Genomic DNA, 18,664 nt, shown 5'->3' on the forward strand with positions numbered 1-18,664 from the left:
CTCCCACTCATTAATTTCTACTGCACCACTTCTCTCTACATTCTTAACAGTCTCTGAATTTCTTACTCCCCCCCTCCACCCTCCCTCTGGTCTGTCTTTCTCTCTCCAGGCATGTTGTGACAGAGTGTAGCAGTGTGTTATACAGGGTTCTACTCAACAAGCGCATATTATCCTGTAAAGCTTAATACCCAGGTTGGAACAATAGGGCAGGGTTGAAAATTACAGCCTACGTCCCCTAGCTCTCAGCACAACAGTCTGACTCACATGAAAGTGTTTGTGTGTCTGTGTGCGACCGTGTGTTTGAGAGATACAGGGAGATAGAGAGAGAAAGAGAGCAAGATAGCTCGAGAGAGAGAATGTTCATTGGTGTCTGTGTTTGTATTCCTCAAGCTTTGGTCCTCTACCAGTGGGTTCTGCACAGTGTCTTTGCTGTTCCTAGGACTGCATGCTTCTGGACAGAGACCTCCAATGCTGTACTGGGATTCTGCTGGAGCCACTCTCCCAGTTGGGCGGGGGTCACAGTACACCAATGTCTACTGACAACACTGTTGCCTTTACTCCCTACCTCATCTCCATCTCCCCTTTCAGCCCATGGTCTTTGTCCAGCTTCTCATATATTCCTTCTTCTTGATGTTACATTTGGTTAGCATCACTACATCTATCACCACTAACTTCTGCTTCTGTTTGTCCATCAACACGGTGTTCAGTTGGTTAGCCATAACCATTTTGTCAGTTTGGATCTGGAAGTCCAAAGGGATCATAGCTCGATCATCATTCCCCAACACCATCTCCCTCATGTGTCTTTCTAGTTAGAATAGTAGAAGGTGTGTGTGTGTGTGTGTGTGTGTGTGTGTGTGTGTGTGTGTGGCAGGGAGCCAGGCCAATCCTCTCGGTTTTAATAAATCTCCTTTGGTTAGAGCTGTGCAGCCATAAAATGCATCGATTGTCGTTGTACACATTGTGGCAGGACACACACATATACTAACCGCTTATTGATACCTGCCTTTACATTCAAATGTTCATGTTCATCGATACACACCGAGACTATCGGCACTCTGATGTATACAACAAGTTAGTTTCACAGTAAAAAAAAATTAGGCTTAGCATGTGTGTGCTGAGTGTGTCGACTTAAAAAAAAAACCACATTGGTTCGCTGAAGTACCTGAGTACTCACACCACAATGCCTCTTTTCATCAATTAAACGTTTCTGAATAAATTTACTCTTCTGTGGGGTAACCTACTGCTTGGAACTGCGTGTGTGCATGTGTGTGTGTGTGTGTGTGTGTGTGTGTGTGTGTGTGTGTGTGTGTTCTTGTACTTGCTACATATTAAGGACTAGAATATGTATTTTACCAACAGAGTGAGGACATTTTTGGAAAGTGAGGACATTTTAGCCGATCCTCACATATTCAAAGGGACGCTTGAAGGTCAAGACTTGGTTTTAGGGTTGAGGTTAGAGTTAGGTTTTTGTTAGTTTTAGGGTCAAGGTTAGGGTCAGGCAGTCAGTTGAGATGGTTAGGTTTAGGGTGAGGGGCTCGGGAATGCATTATGTCAGTGACTGTCCTCACAAAGATAAAAGTACAAGGATGTGTGTGTGTGTGTGTGTGTGTGTGTGTGTGCGCGCGCGCACGCGCATGAATATGTGTGTGCTTACGTGTGGTGGATGGAATATTTCAGTTATTCATACTGCTGTGTTTTACTGAAGCCACCTCTTGTCAACATTGTAAAAAGATACTGAAACATGTATAGCAAACAACAGCTCACATGTTCACTCTCACTCTCCTTCTCTCTCTCTCTCTCATATACACACACACAAACATATACACACTCATACACACGCCGCAGAAGTATTCGCATAACCAAACAATCTGCAATCTACCACAAACTCTGACGTGCACACTATCTAAAATAACCCTTTGAGGAAACTGAATACAAAAAGACTCAGAGAAGCGTAAAGAATCAAACACTGAAATTCACTCGCCTCATCTTTTTAGTCTCTGTTGCTTTCGCTTTCTGTCCTTCTCTCTGTCACACACACACACACACATGCACACATGCATGCACACACACAAACATATCTCTCTATTGACATGTAGATAAATCACAAGAAGTCACTGATATGAGATTACAATGACACTAATCTGTTCACACACACACACACACACACACACATCAATTATTAACACGTACAATAATTCTCCTATTCTCTTTTTCTTCCTCTTCTCGTTTGTCTTTCTCTATTGTGTATATCTGACTGGATGGATGGGATAGAGGATGTTAAAAGCTCCCATGTGTCCCACTAAGTGCTGTGGTTGGGCCCTTTGACAAGTACTTTACAGTCGTACTTTATTTATTTCAAATCAGTGTTCCTGCTCTTAAGGTACTCTGGTTATGCTGAGTGAGTCTTATGATTTAGGAGGTTAGCGCCTAATAATATGCTCAATAGATTTATGAATTTCTTCAGATGATGTTTTTATGATAATCAGACTTACAGTAAAGCAAACTACTACTATCTATAATAACTTAATTCACACCATTTTTTTCACATTTTGTTAAAACTTTACTGAATGGATACATTTATAAAAGTTAGTTAACAGTCTTTTAACCATGCTAATTTTGTTCATGGTAACTGTAAAATTCAGAGAGATTTGGATGGAATTTGGGAGGTGAGGGTAAGGTGTTACTTGTACTTAACATTATGGGACATGAAGAGTACTAATAAAAATGTTAATTATGCTGAGTAATCCTTATTCAACACTCTTTTACCTAACTGAGTATTAACTAACCAGTATTAATATACCCGTGTTACTCCTATTTTTCAATATATGTGTTTAGTCTATAATAATAAAGAAAACATTGAATTCAGAACACTTGCGTCTTCTTTACTCAGATAGATAATTAATGATACTTAGCTGGAAAGAATGTTCCCCCATTAAAGAGAAAGGGTGACAGATATTCACGGCACAACACTGACACTTCAACCAACCAAGACCAATACAAAAACATTTGCCTAGAATGAATAAAGTCAGAACTTTTCTTTTCAGAGTGTAATTGCGGCCAAAATAATTGATCTGTTTCTTCTTTTCTACCTGCTTCCTCTCTCTTGCCCTCTACAGGTAACCGTTTTTTCTTGACCTCATTTGGCGCTCTGTATATCTCAGAAGTGCAAAAGGAAGATGCTCTGTCCACCTACCGCTGCATCACAAAGCACAAGTACAGTGGAGAGACTCGCCAGAGCAATGGAGCCAGGCTCTCTGTTATGGGTATGTAATGAGTCACCACTTCCAATCGTTGTTTTATACAGAACTTGAGTGCAGTATGTGAGGGCATTTTCTTTCTTTTTATATTTTTCTTTCACCTGCAGACCCTACGGAGTCCACCCCGTCAGTGCTGGACAGTTTCCAGTCTGGTGAAATGCAGTTGGGTCACAGTGTGGAACTACCCTGCATCGCATCTGGATATCCAAACCCCACCATCAGATGGTTAAAGGATGGACGGCCATTACCAGCAGACTCTCGCTGGACACGCCGCATCACTGGCCTCACAATTTCTGACTTGAGGCTCGAGGACAGCGGCAACTACATCTGTGAGGTCACCAACAGCTTTGGTTCCAAAGAGGTGACAGGTCACCTCAATGTTGTAGGTGGGTAAGGAGATGGATAGATAGAATACCAGTCCAGAGCAGATTATAGACTCTGTGTTACACCTTTCATGGCCTCCACTGTTTTACACTGACAACTATAGAAATATGGACAGATGTGAATGAATGTGATGTGAGGTCATGGACAGGAAGGATGGAAACATCATTCAAGCTCTGTTGGCTTTGCCTTGGCCCCCATATCACCTATAAATCCACCCCCCAACCTCGTCTGGGCTGAGCATGAGCTTGATCTTTGTGGATGGCTTGTTCCCCCGCTGTGCTCTCAAACCCCACAGAGGTGTCGCTACGGTGACAGAGGAGAACATACTTTACAGGCCTGGCGCTCTATTCACTGAGGATGTGAGAGATTTTATAAAGCTGTGTGTATGAATGGAAGAGGTTCAAGGAGGCTATGCCAGTAAAAGAGATGGCACACTTGTGGAGGTAAGGTTGACATAGAGATGGGGGATGGTCAGAAAAAGGAGGAAGTCATTGGACACTGGGCAGACTGGCCACAGGGCACATCACTGCACAAGCCACAAACAACCTGTGACAGGCCATGGAAGGTGGGACACACATGCGCACGCAAACACATGAACATACACACACTCACACAAACACATTCTTACAGTACATGCACCCATCTCTCATCTGTCTCTCTCATGCACATAGACTGTCTCTTGAACACACAGTCAGTAACCTCGAGCACTTAACACCAGCTGCTGCATTGTTCACTGACATTTTCTCCCCTTTCTCTCTTTCTGTCTCTGTTTTCACCATTGTGTAGCACACACGTACGCGCACACACACAAACACACACGCAGAGTTGGTATTGGCCTGCACTGTGGTTCAAATTGCTTTCTCTCAGACATATTCACATATCACCAATGTTTAGATGGTCGGTAATAAGCCAACAGGTTTGAATATTGTTTCAACAAACTCATATCAAACTACATACATGTTTTCTAGACTCTTTTCTGTCTCTTTCCCCTTTCTTTAGAGCCATTGCGGGTCACCTTGTCCCCAAAGAACCTGAAGACGGGGATCAGTAGTACCGTCATCCTGTCTTGTGCTGTCCAGGGTTCCCCACATTTTACCGTGTCCTGGTACCGTAACACAGAACCGGTCTTGCCAGACCAGCACTTCTCCATCCAAGGGCCTCACAATGAGACACTGTTCATATCTGCTGCCCAAAAAAGACACTCAGGAGCTTATCAGTGCTTTGCTACTCGCAAGGGCCAGACTGCCCAGGACTTTTCCATTATACTACTTGAAGGTGAGACAGAAATTTGTGAATTATCAAGCTCATGAATATAGATAAAATGAACTGTGCACGTTAACACTAACAGGGTAAGAGAGGTTAATTTTTTAATTATTATTGAAGCAATAAGATTAGACATTCTCATTTTCATCAAATCTCTGCTGCATCATAGCAAAATGCTCCAGAAAGTTTGATAAAGAAGAAAAAGAAACATCAGTTTTAGTTTTTTTTAATTAATAGATGAATCCAGTCTAGCACACAGAAATATGAATGTTTTTGATATCAATTTTCATTACCAACATACGAGCAGTGAAATTTAAGCTAGTGTCTCTAGTTAAATTAATCTGTTTACGGTCTGCCTTTGCAGAATATAGAGATATATCCTCTCTCATCCAAACCATTATTATTATCATACAGCCATAATACTGGTCTGAATCCAAGCACCAAAGTCAGTCTATATGTTTCTAACATCATACCCTGTCTCTTTCATCTTGCTAATTTCTCTCAGATGGTACACCCCGTATTGTTGCCTCCTTCAGTGAGCGTGTGGTGGTCCCGGGTGAACCATTTTCCCTGATGTGTGCTGCCAAAGGAGCTCCTCCTCCCACCATCACCTGGACCCTGGATGACGAGCCTGTAGCTCGTGATCTGTCACGTGTTCGAGCCAGCCAGTACACGCTCTCCGATGGCAGCACAGTGAGCCATGTCAACGTCAGCAGCCCGCAGATTCGCGACGGAGGAGTGTATCGGTGCGCCGCACGAAACTCGGCTGGTAGTGCCGAGTACCAAGCGCGCATAAACGTAAGAGGTGCCTGTCTACTTTTCAATATCAGTCATACAGAGGCTTCTTATAGCCTGACCCCTACCCTTACCCTGACCCATATCCTATCCTCCAACCATTGTGTATCTCCATCTATGTCTGTGTGTCCTGCATACATATGCTTTTATTTTTTTTTCTTACATTTTACTTCAATTTTTCCTGTTGGTCAATTGGTCTGTGCTTGTATTGTAATAACAAACAGTTATTTGTTCCTTGAGGTGTCGATTTGGCTCATAAGGTCATTTTTACCTGCAGTTCGTCACTTCAAACGTATCCTGTTGCTGAGCACACACACACACACACACACACACACACACACACACACACACACACGCACCCAGATAGACATGGTTCAAGGCAGGTTCAAATTTAAGGTTAGGTGATAGCATATGGAGTGAGATCAAGGGAGCAAGAATCAGATGGCTATAGAAAAAGAAAAGAGCTAGAATGGATTAAGAGATGAATGAGTGCATGTGCCTGTCAGCAGAGTGATGGAAAACCCTTGTGGCAGGACTGGTGATGTCATTGTCATCTGAGATGACAAGTGACACCGCTGGACAGGACTGTATCACCCTCTTTCTCGCTCTCTCTCACCCTCTCGCTCTCTTTTCTTCATCCTATGTTGAGATGTGTAGTTGTGACATGAGTGTCTGCTGGAAGGAGGCATGCCAGAATGATCATTGAAGTGAGAATGAGGACCACTGCCAGAGAGCTTCAGCCCTACATGCAACACAAACTGACACATTCCCACACACACGCAGAGCCACACCTGCAAAAGCAGAGACACATTAGTGTGTTTACCCACTCATAAATGGGACACACTCAACTTATTCCTTTACAGTTAGGAGGCCTACAGCTGCACAGATATAGTCAAACACACACACATACGTGTGTGTGTGTGTGTGTGTGTGTGTGAGTGGCGGTGCTACTGAATAATACATCTTTGACTCGTCAGAGCTGTGACTTCAAAGATCAGCACACACTGAGAAACAGAGAAGAGGGAAAGAGAGGGAGAAGTGGGGTAGAAGGGCTGGAGGGAGAGACAAAAACAAAGATACAAGACGAGGTCAGCAAAGATGTGAAGGATGATTGACTGGTTGCTGCTGGTGTCATTCAATGACGCTAAACACACTCTCTGTCCATATAACTGTCTGTCTACCTGCCCACAGCTTCTGTTACTGTTACTGTCACTGTCCTGTTTTCTTTTGGCAGTGGCACGTGACTTAACATACCGAAGCATTTCATTTTTGTTAGGTACATCCTTTGTCCCAGAAAAAACACATATATGATATAAAGAAAACCATGCGCCACCCTGTGCAAGCATGGAAAACACACAGGTCAGTACCAAACAGCAATGCTGCAGGTGTGTAATAATTTGAAGTTGGTCTGCAGAAATACAATTTTTTGAGGAATATGACATTTTTGATGTTCTCGTCCATGCATGTAAATAATAACAGATAAAAATATCCAGGACAAAGAAGAAATCTTTTTGAATTCTTCTTTCTTCTGGGATATCTGCCAATAAACTAAAGCTACAAAATAGAGTACTTAAACAACTTTAGTTTTGATTTGTCCCTTTCACCCACTCACTTTTCCTCTCTGATACAGTATATACATTTCTTGAAATGTCAGTAATGTTACATGAAATTACCATTGCAAATCTATTCTGACCTGCAAACAGTATTGCTTTCCCTGCTGTTCTGAATATAAAACCTAACATTCTTATATCCTTTCTGTTGCTATGGGAAACAATATCAAATAGAAGTGTCCATAGCATTATCAAGAATCTTTTGTTTGTTTGTTTGTTTGTTTTATTTCATTTCCTTAAATTAAAGCCATTAATTCAAAGCTGTGTAACAGGGCTTATTTATGTTCCTGTCCTCTTTTCTCTGAGTAGTTGTTTCTTTAAACCTATATAAACATGAGCTATATGTGCGTCTAGGATGGTGTAAACCCACCTGTCAACAGTGAGTGGTTATGAATAATCTTTGGAATAAAGACACAACCTTAATATTAATATGGAAACACATTTAACTCCAGAAGTATTTTTTTTAACATAAAGGTATAGACACTCTCACCTCTCTTGCCCACACCTCTACATGCTCCCCTTTACATCCCTTCCCTTCTCCCCAAACTCCCTTCCCCATCACTCCCCTCCTTCCCTTTATTCCTAAAATTCCATTTCTTGTCCGTGACACCACCAAATAACTATCTTCTTTTCTTCCTCTTTCTATCCCTTATGCGCCCTCTGCCCATTTCTCTCTCTCTCTCTCTCTCTCTCTCTCTCTCTCTCTCTCTCTCTCTCTCTCTCTCTCTCCCTCTCTCTCTCTATCTGTTAATCAGGTCCTCCGAGGATCCGGCCGATGAAGAACATCACTGCAGTTGCAGGACGAAACTCTTTTATAAACTGCCGTGTGATTGGGTATCCTTATTATTCAATCAACTGGTACAAGGAGGGGCTTCTGCTGCCAGACAACCATCGCCAGGTAAAGTTTGATTCATTTCTGGACAAGGGACAGGAGAAATACAAACAAAATACAACATAATTCTAAAGTATGTGAATTTCATAGGCAACGTACATTGAGTATTTCGAAGAACATCAATAGTTCTTTTAGTGGAGGTATTAGTTTGAATGTTTGTCAACTAATTCGTTTTTTGACAACTTGATATTCAGATATTTTAAATTCACCTGTCTGAATAATTTAAAAATGTAACATTTGACTTGAACCCCTCTTGAAACAATTCAAATATGAGTGTCAGATAAATGTTTGTAACAACTGATGCAAAGTTCTACAGCCTCCTCGACTCAAATAGTGCTTTATTACCCCCGTAGTTTTACTTTATCAGTTTTATTGAAACTAATTTTCACAGTGATGAACTTGGAAAAATCAGTTGGTGTCAGCCATGTTTTGACCTTGATGTGGCATCTCTGAGTGTAACACTGCTGATGTCCATCCAGGTTGTGTACGAGAACGGGACTCTGAAGCTCAGCGATGTCCAGAAGGGGATGGACGAGGGCGCCTATGTGTGTAGCGTGCTAATACAACCACAGTTGTTCATCACGCAGACGGTTTATATCACAGTCAAAGGTCAGTTTCAGAAAGTGTTAAGATGTCACAAGGTGTCTAGAATTTACTATCTCACCGAGGCGATTCTCTTAGTTTCCAAAATATAAATAGTACGCAGCATCTGGGGGATATTCCATGAGTAAAAATTGTTAAGTATATGAATCTATCTGTTTCTGGCTCATAGTTTTAAAATGTAGTGGGAAAAAGAATGATGAAAGTGGAAGAGGTGATTGTGAGAGGGGTTGAGGGCGAGAACAGAGTGAGCAGGAGGGTGTATGTGCAACAGAGAGAGAGAGAGAGAGGAGAAGAAAGCTGTATGCATTGCCTCTAATAACCCCTGATTAAGGGGCGGAGTGGCCTAGCACGCTTGCTCAACCACTCAGCAATTACACAGAGCAAGAGTGCTATTGTATAAGATTTGTGTGTGCGTGTGTGACAGAGTGCATACGTGTGTGTCATCTCGTCTGTTATGTGATGTTCTGCAGCAATAATATGAGATGTTTGTTTTAGGAAGTTGCTGAATGTGAGTGTGTCTTTTCTCTTGGCTTCATCAAATGTGAGGTATTTGCGTGTTATAGTGTTTCTTTGTGTATATGTGCGCATTAGCTAAGTGTGGGTGTAGGTATATGCTTGTGACTGTGTGCTCGTCATGTCTTTGATTTAATTAGATGAATTTTAATGAGGTCCACATTAAATCCCCCAGATGTCTCAGCAGTAACCCCCACCTCCCCGACTCCAAATCACCTCCATCGGTCTCCATGGCAACACTGTTCTCCCCCTGCGGATGGCGCTCTAATTAGAGCGGCTATTATGGGCTGGCTTTATCAGGGTAGGGTGGGGTAGACCAGAGAGGTTGGGAGGGGGAACTGGTGCCTGCAGAGTAGGCAGAGGGACTAGTTGGCCAATGGTTTGGAAGCTATTGGGGGGGTCCGGGCTTGGCTGATAAAATCAAGACTCGTGTACTAGTCTTTTACCAATGAGCCTGTCAAATCAAATTCTGAATCTATCTCTTGTCTTTTTGTCTCCTTCCTCTGCTTCTTTCTCTCTCTCTCTCTCTCTCTCTCTCTCACTCCACCATCACATCACTCTCCTACCCCATGTCCTTTCAATGCCCTCGAATCTTCAAATCTGTGTATCTACCCGTATTCCCCTTGTCTTCACATCTGACTTTCTCTCTCTACGCCATCCTTCACTTATTCCATATCCGCCTCAAATCTCTGTCTTCACCTCTTACTAACCCTGCTCATTTAAACAACCCCCAAACTGTTTTCATTCATCTTTTTGTCTTTGTTTTCATTACATCTTTGCCTCATTCTCTCTACCCTTTATTTCACCCTGTTGCCTGTCCTTGCCGTTTCTCTCCCCTGCTCTCCTTTTCATTTCCTTGAGTTGATCTGCCTCTTCTGTTTACTTATTCGTCCTTTATCCCATATCACAATCTTTCCTTATATCACTTTGTCTCAACTACACGCATATTTACTCCTCCTTCTTCTCAACTCATCTCCCCTCCCCTTCATTCACTTCACTAAATATTTTAGTTCCTCCACTGATCCAACCATTTGACTTTCCACCAACCTCCATCGGGAAATTGATGTATATCGCCTGCGTGGTTTCATCTGGTGATATGCCCATACGCATCACATGGCGCAAGGATGGACAGGAGATTGTGCCTTCCTCGGGCATCACCATTGATACGAAGGAGTTTATGAGCTCCCTCCAGATATCCAAAGTGTCACTCAAACATAATGGCAACTACACTTGCATTGCCAGCAACGATGCTGCCACTGTGAGCACAGAGAGGCAGCTCACAGTAACAGGTAAGGAAGGACAGAGTGTGAAGAGTTAGAGAAAAGCAAAGACAAAGAGAGGATGCTATTTAAAAGGAGCACTTCTGAATGCACTTAGACTGATTTGGAGTTAAAATTGATGCAGCAGTGTCCTTTTTATTATTTTTAGACTGAAGTATTATTTAAATTGGAAAAAACACCAGATCCTGTACTTCCTTTAAAATTCAATTGCTTTTTTCAGTTCCTGTAATTCCATTATTATTTCAAGAAAATGATGATACACGTCTTTGACCGGCTGAGCGAGACTGCCCAGTCCTGCTTACACATTTGCTTTAAATATGTGTGACACCAAAACCCAGATTTATTGCATCTTGTTTGAAACTGTAAGCATAAGCTTTAATTTAGTGGGGCAGCATTACTGATGTTGACTAAAATACTGTGTTTTGACGTAAAAAGAGATATGGTTCCAATGTTGAAATTAAGGCTTTAAATGACTTTTAATTTTTTTTCTTTAAATACTTAAGTGCCTCCTCGGTTTGTGGTGCAGCCCAACAACCAGGATGGGATCTATGGGAAGGCAGGGATTCTAAACTGTTCAGTAGATGGTTACCCTCCTCCTAAGGTCATGTGGAAGCATGCCAAAGGTGCACTAGGTACTGTGAATCCATTCATACATTCATATTCTCCAAAGTCCATCAGAATGCATCTAGTTACAGTCCTGCTCCTTCTCTTTTTTGCCCAGCGGGTATTGGGAACCCACAGCAGTACCACCCTGTGCCTCTGACGGGCCGTATCCAGATCATGAATAATGGCTCGCTCCTCATCAGACATGTCCTAGAAGAAGATCGTGGCTTCTACCTCTGTCAGGCCTCCAATGGGGTTGGCTCAGACATCAGCAAGAGCATGGTTCTAACTGTAAAGAGTGAGTATACATTCAGGTTAATGTAGCAGAGTATGGGGGTTTGTTCATGTGTAAATGACTGCAGTGAGGGCATCTCGGACTCTCCAGTGATCAATTTGTGCATGCTATGATTTTTTGTTAAACCAGTGAGCCAGCTTACACTTTCTCTCTCCCTTCTCTTTTGTAATGAACATTCACTGATAAATTGGTGGAGCAAATTTGACTTAACAAAGAAAAAAATTAAGAGGTACAACCACGACAAAGAGATTGTATGTGTGTGTGTGTGTGTGTGTGTGTGTGCGTGCGTGCGTGCGTGTGTGTGTGTATGCGTGTGTGTTTGTGTGTGTATGCGTGTGTGCATGTGCATGTGCGCGTGCATCTGTTTGGTAGAGCGAATGTCAAGCAACTGAACAATTGATCTTTTGACTCTTGGGATCTGTCTACAGACAATCAAAAACACTTTGAGCTTAATCATTATCTGCAATCAATCTCTCCATCCTCCCCTCGCTGACAGTAACGCCCTCTGTGAAGTAAATGCAGAGAGTAAATACATCAAGAGAACGTACCATAACACTCACACACAAGCTGTCAAACAGGAAGAAGGGCATTAATAGCTGTACTTACAGAAGAGATGTTAGCTTTTAGTTCCTGGCCTGTTGCACACACATAAACACATAAATACATCTGCTAGTTTAACCATGTTCTGTTGTCACAAGGTTGCCCCTCCCCGTGCCCCCACGCGTGCACACACACACACACACACACACACACACACACACACACATACATACATACATACATACACCTCTCTCTTGCTCATGCTCTCTCTCTCTCTATCTCTCTCTCTCTGTACTTCTAGTGTTAGTATTATTGATTGAACCGTTCCTCTCCGATGCCTCCCTCAATTCTGTCTGTTTCGCTCAGCAGAGAGGGAGGAAAAGAGGAAAAAGAGGGAGGGTGGGATGAATAAGTGATGAAAACAAAACAGAAGAACCCCACTCAGATCAATATTGTGTGTGTGTTAGCCAACCAAGATTAAGTGTGTGAGTGATTTTGTGTACAGGGGAAGGCAGAGTGTATCGTTTTTTTCCTCTTCATTCACCTAGACCTCAGTGTTAACTATTGCAGAATGAGAGAGGTTTATTGACTTTACCTCATTGACTATAGCTCTTCATTGCCCTACTGTGATGGAACTCCACCTTTTTAACTGCCAGCTGTCCAACCCCTTCACTCTTTACTCTCACTTATTTTCTTTATTTCCTGTGTATTTATCCACTTACTTTGTCTTGCATGTCACATTTATTAGTCTCTCTCATCTAATATCCTGTATCAATTTGTTTACTCTCGCTATTTCTCCCTGTTACATCTTATCTTGGCCTCATCTTCAGTCCCAGCTATGATCACAAGTCACCCCAACACTACTATGGCCAAAAAGGGTCATGTTAAGGAGCTGAACTGCACAGCCAGAGGAGAATGGCCCATCATCATACGCTGGGAGAGGGGCGACACAGTCATTGACCCTGACCGCAACCCCCGTTACTCCATTACTACGAGTCCAAATGAGAAGACAGACGAGGTGTTGTCTACACTCAAGGTGAGAAACACGTAAATATTGTGGAAGATCAAACTGATAAAACCAGACAGCAGTGAATTTATTACACGTGCACATGCACTTTTTATTTTTTTCACTTTTGTGTTTTTACACTCGAGACCATGGTAGAAATTTCAAATCAGTTACACTATCTAAAAGCCACAGAGAGTAAATCCACTACTCTTAAGATTCTGAAAATGAGATTGTTAGGCTGGTATGAGTCATGGCCAGTCATCTTGGCTCCTTTAATTGTCAGTTTATCATTGTAGCAGTTTGGCAATTAAAACTGTTTATAATCTCTTGGATATGATGACATATGAGGAAGTGTCTATAAGGGCAAGGAGCGACAATGCCTCTCCTCAAGTCATCTGACTGGACATTTTAGCATCAGCTAGGCAGCAACAAGTCTTGCTGCAGATTTTAAAAAATGGGATGATTTATCTCTGCAACTACTAATGCCTGAAACACCGGAAAAATGGATACCATACGTATGTTTATGGAGTTAAACCTAAAATGAAGGCATCCTTAGAGTGTCTTATGAGAAATTGATGTTAACTTTTAAATTGGCTGGTAAATAACCACAATTAGAAAATACTAAGACGCACTAAGGTGAGGTCAGTCAAGTTGATTGTTAAAAAATGTCATTTTTACTACGTTCAACATATCTGCATTATTTGTTTTGTTTTGTTTTTTTGTTCCATGCTACACTCGTCCACCAAGTTTGGCCATTCCTCTCCACCAAGTGCACCAAGGGATTGGCACTTTTCCATATTTAGACCTGCCCACAGAAAAACTTGGTTGTCTTGTTCCAAAATTTCTCTCTTTACAGCTAAAGCCAGCAGAGCGTGAGGATTCAGTATTCTTCTCTTGCCATGCCATCAACTCTTATGGAGAGGGACGGGGGCTCATTCAGCTCACTGTGCAAGGTGACAACTCTTATCCAAATGCATTGAAACCAACAATTGTTTTCTTTTGATGTCACTCCAACCATTCGCCCTTATTCCGCTTCTTCACTCCTTTTCTTTTTCTATTCCTCAGAACCTCCAGATCCCCCAGAGTTGGAGGTGCGAGAAGTGAAAGATCGAAGTATGAATCTCCGGTGGACACAGAGGTTTGATGGAAACAGTGTCATTACCTCGTACGATATCGAGTATAAGAACAAGACAGGTAAGTACAAAGAGGGTAGAAAGAACATAGCAGTGGAATATAATGTTAATCTGTTTAATTTCTTCATTTGAAAAACACTGTGAATCGACTGAGATTGATTGTCAAAATGCTAATAATACATATTTCTACCTGACCTCTTATATCTTGTTCTTTTTTATGATGTTAAGAGCCAAATTGCCAAAACAATATAAATGCAAAAGAGGATGAGGGATGTTTTTAATGGGAAAAATGTTGTCCAAATATCTACATCTCAAAAAGAAAAATAAACTTTTTTTTTTTGGTCAGATTCCTGGGAGCTTAAGCACGCCACTCGCAATATCTCACCCACCAACAATCAGGCCAACATAGTGGACCTCCACCCAGCTTCTGTTTACAGCATCCGCATGTACTCCTACAATGCCATAGGCAAGAGTGAAGCCAGCAAGGAACTCACCATTAGCACAGAGGAAGCACGTAAGTATGATGGCAAATATAAAGCAAAGTTCTGTTTCTCTCGGCATCTGTGTTGACCTGTCCTTGAATAATCATATTTGACTGAGGTAAAAAACAACAACCTTGTAACAAATAGAGACACCTCCAAGAGTTTTAGACCAGAATATTTAAAGTGTTCCCATCAGTGGGATAGGTTTCAGTCCCAGTCCTCTGTCTGTCTCTGCAGAACCTGATGGTCCTCCTATGGATGTGATCCTGCAGCCGGTGACCTCTCAGAGTATCAGGGTCACGTGGAAGGTAAAGTCTTAATCATCTTTATCTCATTTAACTACTTGGAAAATAGTGCAAAATAGATTATTTTGCAATGCATTTTGGTGTATAAAGATTTTCAAGTAATCCTGAATTCCAGAGATTTGAATAGATGTTTCTTTAACATTTGCTGCACTCATTTCATCCCCCAGGCTCCCAGAAAGGAATTGCAAAATGGTGTGATCCGGGGTTACCAGATAGGTTACAGAGAGAACGGTCCAGGCAGCAACGGCCAGTACAGCATTGTCGAGATGAAGGCCACTGGAGACAGTGAAGTGTACACACTGGATAATCTGAAGAAGTTTGCACAGTATGGTGTGGTTGTCCAAGCCTTCAACAGAGCTGGTACTGGTCCCTCTAGCTCTGAGATCAATGCAACAACACTAGAAGATGGTAAGGATCACAATAATGAACAGTCCGTAGGGTAAATGTATGTAAATGTATGTATGAAAACATGACTGTTGGCCTTTTAAGTTTAAAGAGGGTTACTTTATTGACCAGCAGCAGTACATTCACATGGTAATATATATAGACTGGAAGAGTAAACTGTCCATTGCATAAAATATCACCTTCTGTCAGCTTTGGCTTTAATTCACAGCTACTGCTTGTTCTGAGTTGCAGTTAGAACTGTGTCAAATCATGTTTCAACCTAAAATCACTCAAGAATGAATTCTGGCTGCTGCAATACAAAGATTTATACAAAGACACCACACTCAGGCACTGAAGAATAGAGTGGGTGATAGGGTAGCCGGGTGGCTGAGTAATTTGTCAATTTGTTGGCAATTGATCTGCAACTGTTCTGATTATTGTCATTATTTTCAACCAACAATGCCAATAACATTTATTGGTTTCTTGACGTTCTTCTATCCCAGCATGCTACTTCATTGATTTCCTTTTGATTTGAAACTATTGGCTAAGACATTTGATGACATCACCTTGGATTGGACAAAACTGCTTTACAAATAGAACAATTAATTAATTAATCAGGGGAAAACATTTACCGATTTATCAACGTTGGAGAGAACCATTAGTTGCAACCCCCAGAGGGATTCCTATCCATATAGGTAGGTGTGTCAGTTAAGTGAACAAATGGGCTAAATATGACTAATTTATTTTATAAATTAGCAAATGAATGACAACATGACAAAGGCAGTTAAGGTGCAAAAACCTCCTCTAAGGCTGCAAATAAATTCATATAATTATGGCAGGTGCACCAGATTTAGTTCTTGTGAACATTCTTAAATGCCTCAGTTTGGAAGTCCTTAGAGAAATAACTCTACATGTATCTCTATTCAGATTTGACCCTAAAAACAAAGGTCGTGTTCTTTTCCTATGACGTCTTTTGAAAAAAGACGTGAATGACATAAATGAGTGTAGCCAAAAACTTGGTTTAGTTCCCTGGTGCAATCAATAAACAAAGTGACTCTACATTTATATTTAGCATCGCAAAAACAAGCCCATGTAAATATAAAGGACGGCTGATATAGCCGATAGTTCTTAAAAATGTAAAAATACCATCTTTTCTTTTCTTTTTCAATGCTTTCCAGAAACAGAAGAAATCCAAGTACTTAGTTTCTTTCAAGAAGAGCTTCCATATTGCAGTTCTTATATTTTCATTTGAATTCTATTCATTGTTTATTATCAGGGCAAAAGATGAGAAAGTCTTATCCACTGTACATGCAAAAAAAAAAAGGTTTTCACCTCTCCCTTGCATGTCATCACTGCCTTGCTTTTTCATGCAAATACACACACACACACACACACACACACACACACACACACACACACACACACACACACACACACACACTCCCACACATCACATACATACTTGTCCACTAAGCCCAATTGGTCCAGAGCAGCCAGAGCCCTCCAGCTCTTCCCTGTGGCTGTCACCGTGGCGACAGTGATATTGATGGCCATTATGATAATAGTGATAACAACAAGCATACTAAAAATAATTATAATTAGCTTGTCTGTCTGTCTGTCTTTCTCTCTGTCTCTCTCTCCCTCTCTCTCCCTCTATCTATCTCTCTCTTCCTCTGCTGGCTTCCTGCTGTAATTATCCACAGCTGAGCGCATTGTCTCTCTGCTCCTCTTTTCATCTTTTTTGCCCCTTCCCTTGCTCCCTTTGCTTTTAACTCTCTTCCTCCCTTCTTCCTCACCCTCATCTCCTCCCTCTAGCCAAAGTCCAAAATGGCCTTTTCATTATTTTCCTGTAGTCCCCCCCCCCACACACACACACACACCCCCGCCCACCACCACCACCCCAAACTCTTGCACTTATTTCTTGGCAGTAATTTGTTCTACCCTTCGTTACCTCTCATATTTAGCTATCGTCCTTCTATTCAGTGATATGTACTGCACAGTTTGGATTTACTTGCTCCTTTTTTCCTCTAAACAGCACGCTGCCCCTATCGACTTTCATAAAGGTGCGACTGGGAAGCAATAAACTGGGCTATGTTTTGTTTCACTCTAATGATTTAGACTTGGAGCCCAAAAGGTTTATTCATGCAAAACCCTGTTTGTAATCCTCCTTTCTCCTTCCCTCCCTTCCTCCATCCTCCTCTCTACACCAGCTGCAGAGAAACTCCCTGGTGGACTTGGCCCAATCTCCCTCTTTCAGTGCTCTCTTTCTTTCAGTCATTTCTCTTCCTCTCTTCCTGCCCCTCCCTTTCGCACAACTTGACTTCTGTTCATCCTCAACAGTGTGCGTTATTCAAAGCCTCAAAGACTAATGGTCAGTGGTGGCCAATAGAAGAGACACCTGGACCAGTGAGAACAGAGCAGGGCTTGTACAGAGAGAGACATGGCCCTATATATCAGGCTAGCCAGTTTTCTCATTACAAGTTTGATATGGAAATAAGATTTTGGCTTTCAGAGAGGGTTTTTCTTATCTATCCATGTAATTAAATGACGAAGATAGTCCTAATATAATTGACAGCCATTGCACAGTGTCTGTGGTGGGGGTTTTGATTATACCACAGAGGAGTAAAAAAAATTAAATTGTGGATCACTATGAGTTAGTGCACATTGAATGTAGAGATATGATTTGCTGTGTAGAGACATCATGTGTAACCACACACCCTGACATACTGAATCATTGACTATTTTAATGCATGAAACACCTATGACAGCCTACATATTTCACAGTTACTAATCCTTGTTCAAGCCAAATTTCTCCTCATTTTTAGGGAGTTTCAAAACTCCTTAACACATCTTGGAGAAATTTTGACGCAATGTGAAGGGATGCAAATATGCAGAATAATCTATTTCAAGACATTATGGTCTGAAGAACAACATACAGCTTAAAATATCATTACTGGTGTTGAAATGAAACTCTGAAAAGGGACCTACATTGAATAGAACTTCTTTGAAGGGGTTTGGTCGATCTTTTTTCCAATTTATTTATTATTTAGTTCAAGTTAGACATCTCCCCGGACTTGATCAGCTTGGGAAGAATCTCTGATTGTTGAAAGACCCAAAATCACTGATGAGGTGTCCAGTTGCTTCACAAGATGATGAATGGACATGCATTTTAAACAGACAGTGCAGAATATTAGATGTTCTGAATTAGCCAGAAAGGAGATTTCAGTCTGTAGTCCCTGAACCAGTATGGAATGAATTCTGGCTAAACTGAAGTGATTTATGAGCAATCAGGACCATAATAAAGAAGAAAAGACAATAT

At 41.6% G+C, this 18,664-nt stretch overlaps 1 protein-coding gene across 3 annotated transcripts in view; it reads left to right on the forward strand.

Annotated features, from left to right (window-relative positions):
• The window catches only part of dscaml1 (Down syndrome cell adhesion molecule like 1), a 103,007-nt gene that overhangs the window by 65,143 nt on the left and 19,200 nt on the right, over positions 1-18,664 (forward strand). For all 3 annotated transcript variants that reach the window (XM_086216226.1, XM_086216227.1, XM_086216228.1), the window contains 15 exons: positions 3,117-3,263; positions 3,365-3,643; positions 4,641-4,916; positions 5,410-5,709; positions 8,065-8,207; positions 8,681-8,810; positions 10,328-10,606; positions 11,101-11,229; positions 11,319-11,498; positions 12,866-13,071; positions 13,898-13,994; positions 14,107-14,235; positions 14,521-14,688; positions 14,894-14,964; positions 15,129-15,369. In XM_086216226.1, coding sequence (XP_086072352.1) covers positions 3,117-3,263; positions 3,365-3,643; positions 4,641-4,916; positions 5,410-5,709; positions 8,065-8,207; positions 8,681-8,810; positions 10,328-10,606; positions 11,101-11,229; positions 11,319-11,498; positions 12,866-13,071; positions 13,898-13,994; positions 14,107-14,235; positions 14,521-14,688; positions 14,894-14,964; positions 15,129-15,369 — 2,775 coding nt within the window. The remainder of the gene's footprint in view (positions 1-3,116; positions 3,264-3,364; positions 3,644-4,640; positions 4,917-5,409; positions 5,710-8,064; positions 8,208-8,680; positions 8,811-10,327; positions 10,607-11,100; positions 11,230-11,318; positions 11,499-12,865; positions 13,072-13,897; positions 13,995-14,106; positions 14,236-14,520; positions 14,689-14,893; positions 14,965-15,128; positions 15,370-18,664) is intronic.

The sequence above is a fragment of the Aulostomus chinensis genome, chromosome 10 (assembly GCF_037954235.1).
Source record: "Aulostomus chinensis isolate RoL2024-O1b breed Wild chromosome 10, RoL_Achi_v1.0, whole genome shotgun sequence".
Taxonomy (NCBI): Eukaryota; Metazoa; Chordata; class Actinopteri; order Syngnathiformes; family Aulostomidae; genus Aulostomus; species Aulostomus chinensis.